The sequence below is a fragment of the Coptis chinensis genome, chromosome 7, assembly GCF_015680905.1.
Source record: "Coptis chinensis isolate HL-2020 chromosome 7, ASM1568090v1, whole genome shotgun sequence".
Classification (NCBI taxonomy): domain Eukaryota; kingdom Viridiplantae; phylum Streptophyta; class Magnoliopsida; order Ranunculales; family Ranunculaceae; genus Coptis; species Coptis chinensis.
This window is the reverse complement of record NC_141462.1, coordinates 94,425,056-94,441,986: the sequence shown is the minus strand read 5'-3', so window position 1 is coordinate 94,441,986 and position 16,931 is coordinate 94,425,056. Positions and strand designations below refer to the sequence as shown.

Below are 16,931 nucleotides of genomic sequence, written 5' to 3'. Positions count from 1 at the left end.
TTCTCATATCTTAAATCATTAATCACAAGTTCACAACAGACAAATCAACTAGCTCAATGATGAAAACAATTAAATCTCAAAAGTATTTTACAAGTTTCTAGTTTGAGTTTTTTTTGCTAGATGGAGAAAAAGATCATAATTGATATTAATAAAAAATAACTTGCTGATATCAGCCCGAAAAATGTCCTTGTAGCAAAATTATTAGTAATAGATGCTGATGTGAGCCCACCATGCCTAAAACCGAAATTATTGGTCAATTTATGTGTTTGGGCTAAATTTGCACCAGGCCCAGCCGTTACTTGAGTCCACGCCCAGAAAACACGAGACATGTGACGTGTCCCGCATAAAGAGAGCTCATTCGAGAAAAGAAAAAAACAGTCATTCAATCAAACCGACTTAAAATAAAATAATAAAATAATAAAACAAAATAAAAATTGTTGAATTTGATATAACTCTGGTGAAATGAATTATCGTGATGGAAATAATACAGAGTGGGTTGATCACAGAAACATTACTCCTCGCTATGTAAAGTTTGATTTATGTTGTCAACATTGAATTGAATTATTTTACAGTCGTCGTGAGTCAGTGACTGATAACAGTTTTTATTCTTTCGTGTGTATTTAGGATATTAGTCGCAGGTTGCAAATGCACTCTTCGTTAATACAAAGACTATCCCTGGAAAAAGAATTGGAGGTTTGGGAATTTATTATTAGTAATAACCGTTCTTCAATGTTGTTGAATTTTACTTGTTGAACAGGGCCATCAAGGGTGTGTCAATACTTTAGCTTGGAACTCAAAAGGCTCTCTCTTGATATCTGCATCAGATGATACACTGGTACAACAATATATATTTATTTTTTTAAATTTAGATTCAGCATTTTAGTAATATTTCATGTATCACTAATATAAAACATATACAAAAGTCTAGAAAGAGAGAACACTTGTGCTTTTTAATTCTGAGCACTCTACTGTCTTTTGTCTATTTTTCAACTCTAGAGTTGGTCGGCATAACAACAATTAAGATTTACAACTTTAACATTGCAGTCAGAACAAGCATATATGCAGAAAACTGACAGAACAGAAGAAACATATAGGACATTCTCTGCCCTGTTCCTCATGCTAAGATGCTAACAGGACACTACAAGCCACTAACATTCTAGGTTCTTATATACTCGTGAAAACAATCAACTCCATAAGCAAATAACATTGGAAATTCACATTACAACATTTACTCATAGATATTTAACATCTCAAAACACCAAATTAACCAAAACATTCCAAGTTGCTAGTAGGTCACCACATAAAAACTAAATTTGAATCACATACACAATTGTGTTCAAGGGATATCATATAAAATTCTGTTAACTACTGACTGACTCAACAATGTTTGGGTCAACCTTACTCTATTTCAAATAGTTAACCTAAAACATTTTTCCAAAATACTGCAACAACAAAGAAGAGGGCCTCAGCTTCTTTCAGTAACACTTCTAAATCGTCTATAAATCTCCTTCCTCAATATTTAACAACACATCTCTTCTATGCGCATCTGACGTGTGCATAAACGCTTCTCTCCATTCTTTGTCCTGAAATAGGGATATACTTTTAACATAAATCTTCCTTCCAATTTCGATACTCATTGCCTCAATGATGTCAACACACTCTGTTATACTAAATTTTTTCCCTCTTTTCGACTCTAGCTTGGGATGCTTCAACTAGCATCTTGACAGCTTCACTAAGCTCAGGTCTTTTAGGATCACTTCTTTTTTGCTTGCGAGAATGGCTTTGACTTTTGCTTTGAGTGCTTTGAGTGTCATGGTCATTATTTTCACGATTATTGCCACCCTCTGAAATTTGAACTTGAGAAAGCATAGGTGATTCAGTAGTTGCTTCTTTCTCACCATTCTCTTCATCTGTTAAGTTGAAGTTATGGGTCACCGAAGCTTTGTTAGATCCAGTCACTATTGTGTCTCCAAAAATTATTTGTAAGTCTTTGTATTTTGGGCAACCTCGAATTCTCAAACTCTTTAAATGCGTGGCCTTTTTGTGAGTCGGTTTTTTGTAATAAAATAATTAACATGGTTTCAAACAGCATAGTTAAAAGGAAAAGAATACTAATAAATGATAACTGTTTATCACCTTTATATAATCATCCCACCATAAATCACTCGCAGTGAAAGTACCCAATACTTGATTAAATCCTGTCCCAATAGTCTTTTCAACAAGCGCCTTGAATTCACAAAGCTTTTCTTTCATGTTTTGGTGCTTGTTCTTGTAAGCTTTTGATAAATGTTTGAGTCCAAATCTCAGATAATATTTCTTTCTCAAGTCGAGCCATTTATTTTTCTTGAACTTGCCATTAACCCTTTTAACGCCGGGCGTAATCACAATTTCGTTTAATAACTCAATAAAGTAACCCTCTTGTTCTAAGTTCCGTTCGGCTTCAACTTCTTTAGCTACTTCAAAAGGTTCCAATTTAAAAGGGACATTGCTTGAACCCATCTAAATCCATCGAAAACAAATTACTATAGTGAACTAGTAGGGGAGAACACCCTGACCCTTACCAAAAAAAAAAAAAAACAATGCAAATACAAATAACCATACTAACAATTTCTACTTGGAGGAAAACTTCTATTTCCATAAAATCTCAACACTTTCACAAACACACATTTTCAACGGTATCGAAAAACATTTTCAATGGTATCGAAAAACATTTTTACAAATACCCATTGTTCTTCATATTGAAGATATTTTAAAACAAATTGGAGTCTTCATGATTTGTACAATGGGGTGTAATCATTTTTTTCATCTATTACTGTTCAAGGAATATTTTTTTCTGTGCATCTTCTGGCTTTTATTCCTCTGACTTCTGTATAAACTTTTGAATGTCGGTAAAGCTTTTTGTTATCGTCCAGTGTTTTCAGATGGTTAATATGATGAGAGACATTTGCCTACAAATTTGCCTCTCTTCTTGAGAGGGAGTAGATCTGTAGTCACATTGGGATGTGTCGTCTGTCTTCATATTGAATTAGATGCTTCTGAAAATTTTCTTGTGGCTTGGTGTCATTTAAAGTATTTTTTTTTTCAGATTAACATTTGGAGTTATTCGAGCAGAAAACGTTTACATAGTGTGGAAACTGGACATGCAGCAAACATATTTTGTACAAAATTTGTTCCTGAGACATCTGATGAGCTTGTAGTGTCTGGTGCTGGAGATTCAGAAGTAATGTATTTTAATGGTCAATAATAATTGTTTTGCCCAAATGAAGCAAATTTACATGCAGTTGAAGTCCTGTTCGAGATAATCTTTTTCCTTTTTCAGGTCCGCTTGTTTAATTTATCCCGTGCAAATGGGAGGAGAGTTAAAGAAAATGTAATCGCACCATCAGCAGTGTTTCAATGTCACTCGAGGAGAGTAAAAAAGTTGGCTGTAAGATCTCATGCCACTAAACATGATATTCTACGGTTTATTATTAATGGAGATTCAGAAACATGATATCTAAAGATTCTGTGTTCGGACGTCTTAGGTTGAAATTTCAATTATTTATCTTCTAAAATAGTTCTAGCATTCTGACATATGGGCAACATTTCTGTAGTTTTTTTGTTTGTGGTGTGAGATGTCTCGTGATATTGTTTCTCATATTTATGCGTCTGTCTACCTCGTTCATGTTCTTCTCATAGTGCAGGTGGAAGTTGGAAACCCAAATGTAGTATGGAGTGCAAGTGAAGATGGAACTCTAAGGCAGCACGACTTCCGAGAGGGTGCTTCGTGTCCTCCAGCTGGATCTTCTAACCAAGAGTGCCGCAATGTCTTAGTAAGTATTGACTTCTATTTTTGGCCACATTCTGGAACAAATATCAATTAATTATTTCTTCAGCTTTTTTTTTTATTAACTAACTTGTAACAAATTTCAAAGACTGTAACTCTGTTGACAGACTTGAGGAAAAGAATAGCAAACTTTGAAGATAGTATGAGTTGAATATCAGTTTGTGGTCTTACATTGTTTAGTTCTTTATATTTAGTTTGTTGTGGCAGCTTGATTTGCGATCTGGAGCAAAAAAGTCACTAGCTGATCCTCCTAAACAGTGCCTTTTACTAAAATCATGTGACATCAGTATAACTCGGCCTCATCTCCTCCTTGTTGGTGGAAGGTAATTTCTTTATTTCTATGCTTTTTTCTGATGTAGACACGGAGCTGGAAATCTTGTTCCATTGCTTGTGTAACTAATTACCATAATGTATGTTCCTTTGGGAAAAATTGTCGCAGTGATGCTTTTGCGCGTCTATATGATAGAAGGATGCTTCCTCCAATGAGTTCTTGTCAGAAGAAGACAAAGCCACCACCTTGTGTTAATTATTTCTGTCCAATGCATCTTTCTGATCGTGTAAGCTATTACCTTTGAAAATTTTGAATTGCAACATCTTTTTTCACTTTTCAGTTAAGCCGCAGGGGTTTAGAGTGATTAACTTCTTTTAGATCTGAATGTATCTAGTATATTAATTTCCTGCTCTTTGCACGATTAGTTTGCCCTCTTTCGAAGATATTTCAAGACAAATCTCATTATCCTATTTAGTATTTTCAGTTGATACTATGTTATTTTCAGTGGTAGAATCTAGTGTATATATATATACATATCTTCCCGAAAAAGGTGTTATAGGCCCAAGTTGTGTCTGTGTTACATTCTTTCCTGTTTAGGAGGTTTCAAAGGTTTAGGTCAGTTTCAAGTTAAGGTTTCTTGATTAGAAAGGCAACCTATCTATGATACATGGACACTGGGTATTTTTTAAAAAAATTTGTCGGATACATATCCACGTGTCCGTGTCGGGCACATATTGTATGTGATATACGTCAATTATTGTATTTCTGTATCCGTGTCGGATACGGACACACGTATCTGTTTCAATGTAAGTTAGCAACCTATCTATAAATATATTTCATAGTACAAAGCTCTTTAGTTTTAATGAGTTTCTTCATTGTTAAAGCAATAATAATGGTGTTTAGGTTATAATCTTTGGTTTCATAAATTTGTGAGTTGTGACTGTTTTGCCCTGATCATAATTTTTTAAAAAGAGAGAGAGAGAGAGAGAGAGAGAGAGAGTTTATCTCTAATTTCTTTTTTGTTAAGAGCTGGTTTTTCTTGGGTTAGAAAAGAAAGGAGATGCATGTTACAACCTTGGGGTGGAAAGTGAATGGGAAAGCTCCAATTGAGAAGCTACATGGGGATGCTCTAAACTAATATCACTAAATAGCAGTTGAGATTAGCAAATTTGAGCGATGCTCGCAGCAATGTGTGCTTCTGCCCTTCCATCCATTGCTTAAAACACTGGTCACCATCCTGTACATGGACTCTAAACCAATATAGTTGTGTAACCTGTAATTTAATAACTCTGAAGCATTTCGCAAAGTTCAATACATGATAGTTACTGTAGAACCTCTGCCACTACTGTTCTCCAAGTTGAACTTGCAAGATAAACTTATATGTTTATGATTTACTGATCTCAGGGAAAAGAGAGACCAACTGTTGCTGGTATATGGATCCCATTTTATGCTTAAATGAGTATCACTATCTCTTTTACAATGCATGATGTATAGAAATCAGTAATTGATTTTTTCCTTTTCAGGTAAGGTCGAGTTTGCATCTGACTCATGTTACTTTTAGTCCAAATGGAGAGGAGGTTTTACTTAGCTATACGGGAGAACATGTTTACCTAATGGATGTAAATCTTGGTACTTTTGAAACCCTTTTGCACCTTTAAAATAAATTGTCCGTCTACAGACCGCTTATTTACACGAATTTAGTATTAATTATTAAGATGGTGTTTTCCCATGGCAATTTATATTTTCATTTTGTGCATCTTGCCATTAGGATTTACTTTCAAGTTTCACCGAGTCTTTAAGTACTGTGATCAAGGTGGCTTATGTGTCATGTTCACGCTGGTAAAGCTGCGGTTGGCTCCATATAGCTCTTATGATCACCTGCACTCACATTAAAGCGCAGATACTATATATCTCAACATATCTTTCATTAGCGCATAAATCACCTCATATCAAATATCACTTGTAAGCTGTAACAGGTTGAGGAATTCTTGATCAATCAAAAAACGGAATTTGGTATTGTTAATTAGAATTGGAACTTGAATTTTTGAAGTGGAGACCGAATTTGATTGAAGAGAAGATTGCTCAAGTCTGTTTGTAATAGAGAACGAATAACTAGTTTCGTGTGGAAAAGTATATGCTATGAAATTTACATTTTGGAGTTCCATATTTTGGAGAGGACACTTATATTTTTTAAATTGGTGCTATACTTCGAAACTGGTGAACAATTCTGCAGAATCCAAATGATTCTGTTTTTTATTCACTTTATCCTTATGTTTCTTTTGGATTCCTAATTTGCAGGTGGTAATAATGCTACAAAGTACAGTGCAGAAGATGTTTCAAGGCAAATAAATCTGGGTCCTGTTTTCAGTGGGGAAGAGCTACAAGCATCAAAACCACGGTTGTTCCGAAATGGTATTTCCAGACAAAACAATGTCCCCTCCAAGGTGCTTTTTTATGGCTAGTTTTACTAATACATCGTCTATTGGCCCACTTCAATATCTATTCCCTACCCATTTACGAGTTGTCGTAAATCTTTAAACTGTTACAGCTCAAGAAGTACAAGGAGTTGGTTCAAGTAGCTGAGAACTCCTTAAAGGAGGGGGGAACCCATTATCTATATGGAATTGAAGCGTGTAATGAAGTACTGGAGGGAAATGAATGTGAAATAGGGCCTGAGATGAGACATGAATGTTTGTGTACTCGCGCAGCTTTGCTTCTCAAGGTTCATTGAAAGCTTACTAGTTAACATATTTTACGTTTTGTCAGTATAAGATTCCGTACCTTAGATTAAAAACCAAAATCACTTGTTTCCATTCTCCAGAGGAAGTGGAAAAATGATGTACATATGGCGATAAGGGATTGCAACAAGGCTCAAAGCATCAATACTCCGTCATTTTTTGGGCACTACCACATGTCTGAAGCTCTTTTGCAGGTAAATGTAGTGTTCACAAACAAGCTCCTATATATTGTTCAGTTTTCTCCTGTCATTTTCGGTTTGGTATGTTAGCAAGGCTATCCGTCTGTATTTTATTATATTCAACAGTTATATTCCATCCTGATCTCTGTTTTTTTAATATCTCTCTCCCTATCTCTTATATTACCAATTTCTGTTTTGTAGTTGGGGAAACACAAAGAAGCTTTAGATTATGCTCTTGCGGCACAATGTCTTGCTCCTTATGACTATGAGGCAGCAGAGAGAGTAGAAAGCATAAAAGGACATCTTGCCTCAGGTATCCAGAAGCGTTGTTTGAAAATTAATTATTATTGTTGCACACTATTATTATGTTTATATGATTTCTGTTTGTAGAGGAATTTGATTTTCACCATTATTAGGCCAGGCACTTCAACATACCTTCATTTGCAAGTACATTTTACAATCTGTGACACCTCTTCATTTACAAGTACTTTTCCAGTCTGTGACACCTCACTTCTATGTTCAATTAAGCGGACAAAATTTAAGACCTACTTGCCTACCTTTTATACATGTTTTGCACCTTTGGCACAGTTGGCCTGCTTAATACGTGTGCCATGCCACATACTCTCTAGGCATCGAATAGCAGTGTTTGTCTTTCCTATACATGGTATTCATATCTACGTAAGTGTGATAAGGAAATTCCAATTTATTCAGAGCTTAAAAACATGACTGGTTTATAAATGTTGTAAATTTTGAAAGTGGAGAGCTATGAAGCACGGACACGACACGACACGGACACATAGACACGGCGTAATTCAAAAAAGTAGGACACGGATACGTCTTGGACACGTTATATATATATATGAATAAATTCAAAAAATTTAACTTTCTCCACCAAATTTTAATCAAAATATGAACACTAGTTTTGAACGTGTCCAACTCTGAAAGATCAAACAACAACAACATACATGTCCAATAATGCAAGCTAATGCCAACGAAAGAAATAACAATTACAGAAGATTTGTAACAAATATATATAAAAAGGACTTGGAAATCATCAAGTGCAGTCGTGCATTGTGCCTCATTTTTCTTATTTCAAGAGTGAAATAAAACCCCTAACAAGTCGTGTCTTCTTTTAATTATTTTAATCACTTTTTAAAAAATAATAAAAAAATGTAGACGTGTCCCCCGTGTGTCCCCAACGTGTCCACAGAGTGTTGGAAATTCTAAAAATTAATTAATAAATCCGACACTCCAAATCGAGTATTGGATACGTGTTGGAGGCATGTCAGGGAGTGTCGGTGTCCGATACGTGTCCGACATGGATACGTTTCCCCTAGAGGAGTGTCCGTGCTGCATAGGTGGAGAGCTACAAATGCTTCTACCCTGATAACTGATAAGAGTTGATTAGAATAATACGTTCAGCTTTTGATGGCTTTTCAACTCAGTACCTACTGTAGATGTCTCTGAATTTACATTTATTTAATTTCACTTTTTATTTTTATTTTTTTTGGTAGCTGAGGCTGAAAAAAGTAACAAAGAAAATGATGGAGCATCTAAATTGGGAGCTCGACCAGGAAGAGTACAGTCACTAACTGATATATTGTACCGGTCCGAGGCAAACAGTGATGCATCACAGGATGGTCCACGGTCTGAAAGAGAAGATTCTGACTATGAAGAAGAAATGGAATTGGATTTTGAAACATCAATATCAGGCGATGAAGGGCATGATATTGAATCCAGCATTCTCCGTGGGAATTTAAATTTAAGGTTTCATCGAAGAGGTGACTTGGGAAGAGAAAATGGTTCAGGAAATGGTTCGAGTGGATATCCATCATCATCATCTAAATATGATAATACAACATATCAGGTATTGAATATAAATTGTTGATTACCAAAAGAATATAAATTGTCTGTTTCTTCTGATAGTTCCTTTCTTAGTAATTGGAGATAGCTGTCAGTTAATGATCTTTTTGGCAGTTTTAGTTGGTCTGTTTCGAGTATAGATAGGACCAATCATCGTTAGCTCTGATATAAAAAACAAAATCTATCAGGCTTAGATCACATGCATTACATAAGAAATGACACCCACAATGCATTTTGTTATGTTACCTGAGAAAATTGATCAAATTTTATGTAAGAATGCAACAAATGATGTGAGTCCTATTACTATGTAGTTTCATGAGTTTATGAGATGCTTTCTTGGTGTGAATTTTTGAAATTATGAACTCTACTATTGAATGTCTTTCACAGTTATCTTGGCCTAACATACTCTTGTTTTGTATCGTAATAGGGTGTTGTATAAGTATGCACTTTTCTGTATGCATTTCATCATCTGTGATTAGTGTTTACTCGTTTTTTTTTTTCTTTTGGTGTTTAATCCTTTTTTTAATTTTACTTACTGCCGTTAGTACTATTGATTTTTCTTAATGCCTCATACTGCAGCCAGAATCCGTGATTGATATGAAGCAAAGGTACATTGGGCATTGCAACGTAGGAACTGACATAAAGCAAGCCAGTTTTCTTGGTCAGAGAGGTTTGTCGACTAGTCCGACTTACTGCTGTTAAACATAACATACTTCATGTGTAATGATTTTCCTTGATTTATCAAGTATTGCTCTTTTGATCCATCCCCGAGTGGAATTTTTTTGTTTGTTTAACAAGATCTTCATTTATAGAAGCATTTCCATTTGTGAATAGAACATACAATATGATGATTATACATATCAAAAGACAATTTTGGGGTGAAGTGCATAATGGTAGAATTCAAGTTGGGACCATGTGAAATATCATTAATACATTTGCATGAGGAATATCATAATTACATTTGCATGAGAACTGTGCGAACTTTCATTTTGGCTTCTTTCCTGCACTTGATATAATCATGTTCCTTGCTTACTACTTCATTAGTGACAGTCACATCATTCTGGTGCTTTTTAAGGTGATTATGTCGCCAGTGGAAGTGATGATGGGAGATGGTTTATCTGGGAAAAAAGAACTGGGAGACTGATTAAAATGCTTGCCGGGGATGCAGCAGGTAACATGTTTGTATATCAATACTAGTGGAGTCAGAAGTACCCTTTTTCTTTTTACTTTACTGAGATTTTGATGTTTTTTGTTTTTACTCCGTCTCTTAGTTGTGAACTGTGTACAGTCTCATCCATTTGATTGCACCGTTGCAACTAGTGGGTTAGACAACACGATCAAGGTATGTATAATTACTTGGATACAGTAGAGACAGTGGTCGAGTAAGAATTTTAGTTTCTGAAAGTATACGGTTTTAGTTATGGACAGCATCGGGTCAAACCCCATCCATTGTAGCCGGGGGAGCAGCAGGACCCGAAACGGGGGATGTGTTGAGTGTTATGGAGAGAAATCAAAATGAGCTATGCCGCAACCGAGAAGTTATCCTGTAAGATTTCAAGTTGTTGCTAGATCTAGAGTTGGTAATGTGTAAGTTGCAACATTCATGGTTAGTTTTATTTTTTACAAATAGTGAAGATAATAACAATCTACACATTAAATCTTTTTAGCCAGATTTTAGTACTGATATAGGTTTTTCTCACAGCATTGGATATGTTCAGTAGCTGGGCTTCGACAATCTGATAAAATAATAATTTCGAAAATCAACATTTTCAGGACATATTTTGAGTCCTTTGTAACTGTTTGTTTAGACATTTGGATTTTTCTACGCATGTATATTCAGTGCCAAGAACAACAGTTTTACTTATTATTTATTTAGTTATTTATCCAGAGAAATCAGTTTGTGAAAACTGAAAAGCTTTGAATTACATTTGCATCGTTTTTGGTGTCAAATATTTTTATGTTGGAATAAGCCTTGATTGATGTAGGTACAACATCCCATAATGGTCTTCAGTGTTTCTACGTTTTAACATAAAGTGATTTGTAGATTAGCACTCCTTGAAATTGTTTCTCATTCCATGTCGATGGTTTCTTGAGTATATAGAAAAAATATATTCTTTTAATAATGTATCTTTTATAGTTTCATACAGAATTTGCCTTATAGTTTTATAGACCCAAAAGGAAACTTTATATTGAGGTTTTTTTTGTAGAACACCCTTTCTTTGTAGGGCTTTGTTATTTAGGGTTGGCTGTCACATTTGTGTGACTTTACTACATCTACCTTAAATTTGCCCAGAACCAAATAATGTACAAATCAGGGTTTGATGTAAATCTCTTTGCGGAAGGAAAAAAGGAGGATAAACACTCAACAAAATCACTAACAGTGATAAATTATCTCAGACTAATTTGATTCTCTAAAATGATAGGAATTGAACATGAAACCTTAAAACAATAGACTTTAGTTCTCAATTTGCAATGTGTTTGTGAGTACAATCCTTATCTAAATAAACGAGTAGATGTTTCGCTCATCCCTTGCATGAGCCATCAATCTGCTAGGAGAAAAGATAAAAAACAAACTAATTGCAAACATTTTTCTAAATGACTTTGCATTTATATGGGAATAACTTTCGCTATACAGATGAGGAATCCCCCCAAAAAGGCAAACATATCAAATGGATTCTTAGGACAGCTCTTCACTATTCGATTCTGTGAATTTGTTTTTAAATTCGATACTTTGATATGATAAGAAATAGAGGGGATGGACTTCACATCACACTGTATGGTCTTCGGTAATGATAGCTGGTCTATTTACTGATCGAGAAAAGAGAGGTAAAGGGCTGTTAGTGTTGAGTAGAACATGTTCTACACCTGCTAGTGAGGGTGTTAAGTGCACTTGTTGAAGTGAACCGTGATAAATATTGTTGAAAGTCCTTGGTTATCCTTTAGGAGATGATTTTCATGTTTACCTTGTGAGAAGATTTCAGAGCTTAATGTTGTTGAAAGCACTTGGTTATACTTGTTTCTCCACATAAATCATATTTCGTGTAGTATTTTGACCAGATTTTGTTTACTCTTATCTACAGACCACTGGCGCTTCTTGAGCGGTTTCGGATGCACGACTTTGCAGAAGGGACGCTGCATCCTTTTGAGTGTGCTCAGAGCTAATTTATTTTGCAGATAAAAAAAGGTAACCTGAGTATTCATAAGTCCAGAACAGATTTTGATTTATCGGTGTACAATGACCTTATGGGGCACTTGACTTCTCATTTATGTTTCTTAAGCGTTCAATCTGTATTAGGTTTTTTGAAGTTTTAAGGCCTGGTTTTATTTTCTTTCCCACCGATATGTCTGCTTAGAATCCCCTATGAGGAATTGTACTGGTTTCTGTAACTTGAGTTTGTCACTGTGTTTTTTTTTTTCAATCCCTCTCTCAGATAGGACGTAGGAGTCTCATTTAATCAACTGTTACAGTTTATCCAACTCTTAATCATTATCAAGAGGATTTTCTTACACTTTCAATTACATTAATACTGTACCTGTTACCTAATTGGTTTAGGTCGTTGATTAGGTCTAGTTTAGGTCATTAATTTTCTGATCTGTTCCACCTGAACAGGTCTATTTTCGCTAATTTCAAGAATGTAATGGGTGGTCATGCTACGTTGAAGTATTAAAGAGAAAAACAGAATTTCAAGGTGAACGGTTTTGGTCATTTGAGGCGCACCGCACATGACCACCGTTAGGGAAGTAGAAGAGAAACCTGTCACCAATAGTTTCTTGTTGACTGTTCTTATCAAGGTGCTGGAATGAAGAGTCTTGTAAAAATTTGTACATGATGCTGTAATATTCTACTCTGTCCGAGTGTTTAAGCTTGCTGACATTTGATTCAAGATGAGAAGAAGTTCTTGGCGTCGTCATTGACTATTACCAAGATGTTGTAAAGTTGTGTTGTGGATTTTTCATCTGTAAAAAAGTTGGAGAAATAAAAATCGAAAACTACAAGTAGGGATTTATATTAGTAATGCGTGTTTAATTGTTTATGTGACTTTGAGCTTACTTAACATCCTGTAAAACTCTTCTTGGCTTGCTGCTGCTTCTCTGCTTTTGATGGGGTTGTTTGGTTCATCAATTTTATACACGAATCTAAATCTAATATCGTGACTTTGAAGATGAAAATATCTATAACACAACTTCATCTCGGAGCTGTTTGGTCACAGTCAATTTAACTTCTGAAACTGAACTGTAGTCTGAATAAAACTATCGGTAAACTGTCTAGAGTTCTATTGATATCCGCACTTTATAGTTTAAAGTTAGACAACTTCCTTTCAGCATTTTATTTTTCTCCTCTAAGATCATCTTAATCTGGCACTATACTTCAACCTGAATTTTTAGAAGCAAATTTTGGTGGTTATGAGACATTATAGAATTAAGATGACCTCGGAGGAGAAATATCCAATTTGGTAGGTAGTTAGTTACAAAGACGTAAGAAATTAGTTAGCTACAGAGAAATTGCTAAAGAGGTGCAGTACGCTAGTACGGCGGTAGTAGGTTAGAGATTAGAAACTGAAAGTTGCAAACTCATATACAACACTTGTTTTTTCCAGCTATATTATACCTGATGAACAAGCTAGGTAACTGGATTAACCTTGTTTTACTTCACCACCGCGCGTCTTACCAAACAACATGAGATCATGTCTTTACTTTGCACTCCTTAACAAAAAATAGGAAAAATATGTTTAAATGGTTTTTTTTTGTTTTCTCCCAAATGGATTACATCATACTAGAAAGTAGACCCGTGCATACGCACCGGCTCTTTTTAAAATTTGCTCAACAATCATAACAAATTGTGATTTCTGTTTTCGTCGCTAATCTATTTTAATTTCCTAATAAATTGTTTTAACGAAGTCTTAAAATCCCGTTTTAATTTCTTAACAAATTGTTTTAATTATGTTTTAAAAATCCGTGTTTTTTAATTGGGGGAGGGATACCATTTTAATTTGGAAATAAAGAGTTTTTATGTTATTATTTGAGTTTTGGTTTTAAAAGGAAAAGAGATTCCCGTTTAAAGTTGTATTCTAAAAGAAAAAGAGTTTCCCGTTTTAAGTTAACTATTAAGTTAATGATTTGGAATTTTAATAAAGCTCGAAAAATACTCCTTGTGGGAGCTTTAATATTAAGACTAGCTTGTATGTCCGTGCATACGCACTGTCTCTTTTGAAAATATTTAGATTTTTTTTAGAAAATTGGGACTTCGGTTTTAGTCGCTAACCCGTTTTAATTTTCCAACAAATTGTTTTAATTAAGTTTTAAAAAACCGTTTTTTCAATTGGGAGAGAGATCTTTGTTTTAATAAAAAAATAATTCACATTTTAATTAGATATGCTAGATTTTCCCTTTTCAATGGTGGAGGAATTCCCATTTTAATAGGAGAATGATTCCCGATTTAATTAGAAGTGCTAGAATTTGTTTAATAGAAAAGGAATTCTCGTTATAATAGGAGAATAATTCCCGTTATAAAAAAAGATTATCGTTTTTCAAATAGGAGAGAAATTATCGTTTTAATAGGAGATGACGTGGAATTTTAATAGAGCTCGAAAAATACCCCTTGTGGAATCTTTTGAAAACATTTATATTTTTTTAAAAAAATTGGGACTACCGTTTTAGTCGCTAACTATTTTTAATTTTATAACAAATTGTTTTAAATTAAGTTTTAAAACCTGTTTTTTCAATTGGGGGAGAGATTATGTTTTAATAGGAGAATGATTCCCGTTTTAATTAGATACGTATTTAGATTTTCGCTTTAATTTTCAATAGGGAGGAATTCTCATTTTAATAGGAGAAGGATTCCCCGCTTTAATTAAAAGTGTTAGAATTTGTTTTAATACGGAAGAATTCTCGTTATAATAGACGAGAAATTCCCATTTTTCAAATAGGAGAGAAATTCTCGTTTTAATAGGAGATGACGTGGAATTTTAATAGAGCTCGAAAAATATCCCTTGCGGGAGCTTTAATATTAAGATATAGATATAGATCGGACAAACTTAATGTACGGAAAGACTCCGAAAGGCTAGTTTCGGTGTATGAATCCCACATTGAGCGCATCATACTTCAGTTGAATCCAGTGGGCAGCAAAATGAGTGCAACATTTCAAGAACATTGATACACTAGGCAGAAACGGGTATAGGTAACTTTGTTGCACACAAAAGCTTCCGCTGTTACAAATCGGGTCTTCTAGAAAATTTTAACCTTGCGAGAAGAAGGCTTAAGTGTTTATGTTAACTGCATTGCCACAAAGATCTTTAAAAGTTAATAAAATTGCGAGGTGGACTTGGCTAAGTGATCCTTTGGTACGATGGTCTTCCTTTCCTAAAATCAAGACTGAAGTCCATGTTGTGTCCAATACGGCAGTATGACCTATCATTGGACGCTTTTGGTGTACAACGGAGATGGATGTGAGGACAACTCAAACTGGGATTACACGGTAGGTAAATTGGTTGTGTACCCCTCTTTTCATGGGTAGAGTGCAACTCGGGCAGGTTGGGTCGGGTTGACTATTTAGGTCTAGCTCGAACCCAACTCATCTTTCAATCACTTTAACAATTCAACGATTCAACCCCAGCCCTATTCGGATTGGATCAGGTTGCTTGGCTTTTCGGGCATTTTTTTTTTGACAAAAATTGATTAAAACATTTTCTTTTAATTCATTAATTTACTCTGAGCAAACAAATAATTTGTTACTTCTTATTCAACAAGGCAATAGATAAAAAAGATAAAGAATAATTAAATCTTGTTGTGTTCTAACCTATCGAAAAAAGATTTGTTCATCCTTATAATCGGACCGGATTCCTCAGGTTTTTTGACATCCCAACCCAAATTGAAGTCGGGCTTTTAATTTCCAACCCAAGCCCAACCCATTGAAAATTTATTACAATCCAAACTTGTCAGAATTCGGGTTTTAGCCCGTCAGGCTTGGGTTCGAATCCCACCAAGTATTGGTTAGGATTTATTTCTTGTGTATGTGATCGTCTTTGGGGCAGGTGAGCCTTCGGTAGGGGTGACTTCGGATCGGATCGGATCGGATTAACCTCCTTTGGAATTTTTCCAAATTTTTTTCGGAATCTAATATGTTAGCCAAATCCGATCCAATTTTTTTTCGGATTCAAAATATATTTCCAATTTCGAAACTTTCGGAAATTTCGGAATACTTGGTAAATTTTCAAAGATCTCTTTACTTTCAATTATTTTTGGAATATCATACGTCAATGTTCATTGTAGGGAGAGAAAACCATGTCCACAACACCAATGCACCAACAACAATACACACTTGTTTACTGAGAAAACTCATTTTCATTCAAACAAGTGATCCAAGAAAAAACGAGAAAAAGAACCTGCAGCCACCAATAGAAAGCATTGCATTCTGTTGAGGTATGGGTATTTGTAATGTTTCCATCTTTTTTCGTGTGTGGAAATTGAAGCGTGAAGTGTCTGCATAAATAATGGATCATAAATAATGGATTATGGTCTTGGACTCTAAGTAGCTTTACATAATATTCTATTTATTGGAATTTGGCTTTTGGATTGGTCTGGAAGTCATTGTATGACTCAATGACATTTTTTTTCATATCATTGTTGTTATGGCAGACGGTGTAATGACAGTAGAGTTGTCAAATTCAAGTGGAGAAGTAGCGGCTAGGTTATGTTTTTGTTTTGTTTTTGGAAGTAAAAAACTAGAAAATGAATGAACGGTCGAGATCTAATCAAGTGGATAGTGAGAGAAGTATATATTTTCGGAATAAATTGGCAATAATATCGTAAATTTCGGATCGGATCGGATTTTAGAATTATATCCAAATCCGATCAAATTTTTTTTCGGAATTTTCGGAAATCGAAAAATCGGAAAATCGGCCCATGAAAACTACACCTAGAGCCAGACCAATTTCGGGTCGGATTTCGGAAAAATCGGAAATTCGGCAAAAAGAGACACCCCTAGCCTTCGGGCTAGTGAGAGAGGTGTTGCTGTGATAGGTCGGTAGACCAATGAGCGAAAACAAGTCTTCATG

The 16,931-nt window shown here is 34.9% G+C and overlaps 1 protein-coding gene across 4 annotated transcripts; it reads left to right on the top strand.

The window, feature by feature from the left end:
• Window positions 1–352: 352 nt before the first annotated feature.
• Window positions 353–12,889, top strand: ASG2 (transducin family protein / WD-40 repeat family protein). 4 transcript variants are annotated; one of them, XR_015200732.1, is made up of 20 exons: window positions 353–525; window positions 625–693; window positions 758–835; window positions 3,086–3,220; window positions 3,320–3,427; window positions 3,684–3,812; window positions 4,034–4,149; window positions 4,266–4,383; window positions 5,621–5,726; window positions 6,396–6,541; window positions 6,646–6,819; window positions 6,919–7,029; window positions 7,216–7,327; window positions 8,529–8,881; window positions 9,457–9,547; window positions 9,953–10,048; window positions 10,149–10,219; window positions 10,296–10,464; window positions 11,958–12,061; window positions 12,488–12,889. XR_015200732.1 is itself a non-coding variant. In XM_086569898.1 (20 exons), exons 1-19 carry the CDS (start codon window positions 463–465, stop codon window positions 12,037–12,039), a joined length of 2,286 nt encoding a protein of 761 aa, XP_086426024.1. In that variant the 5' UTR covers window positions 354–462; the 3' UTR covers window positions 12,040–12,061; window positions 12,488–12,889. The 4 variants fall into 4 exon arrangements, 3 of the variants coding, with proteins under 3 accessions (XP_086426024.1, XP_086426025.1, XP_086426026.1); XM_086569898.1 differs by having other exon boundaries at window positions 354–525; window positions 10,296–10,423; XM_086569899.1 differs by having other exon boundaries at window positions 357–525; window positions 3,679–3,812; window positions 10,296–10,423.
• Window positions 12,890–16,931: the final 4,042 nt, after the last annotated feature.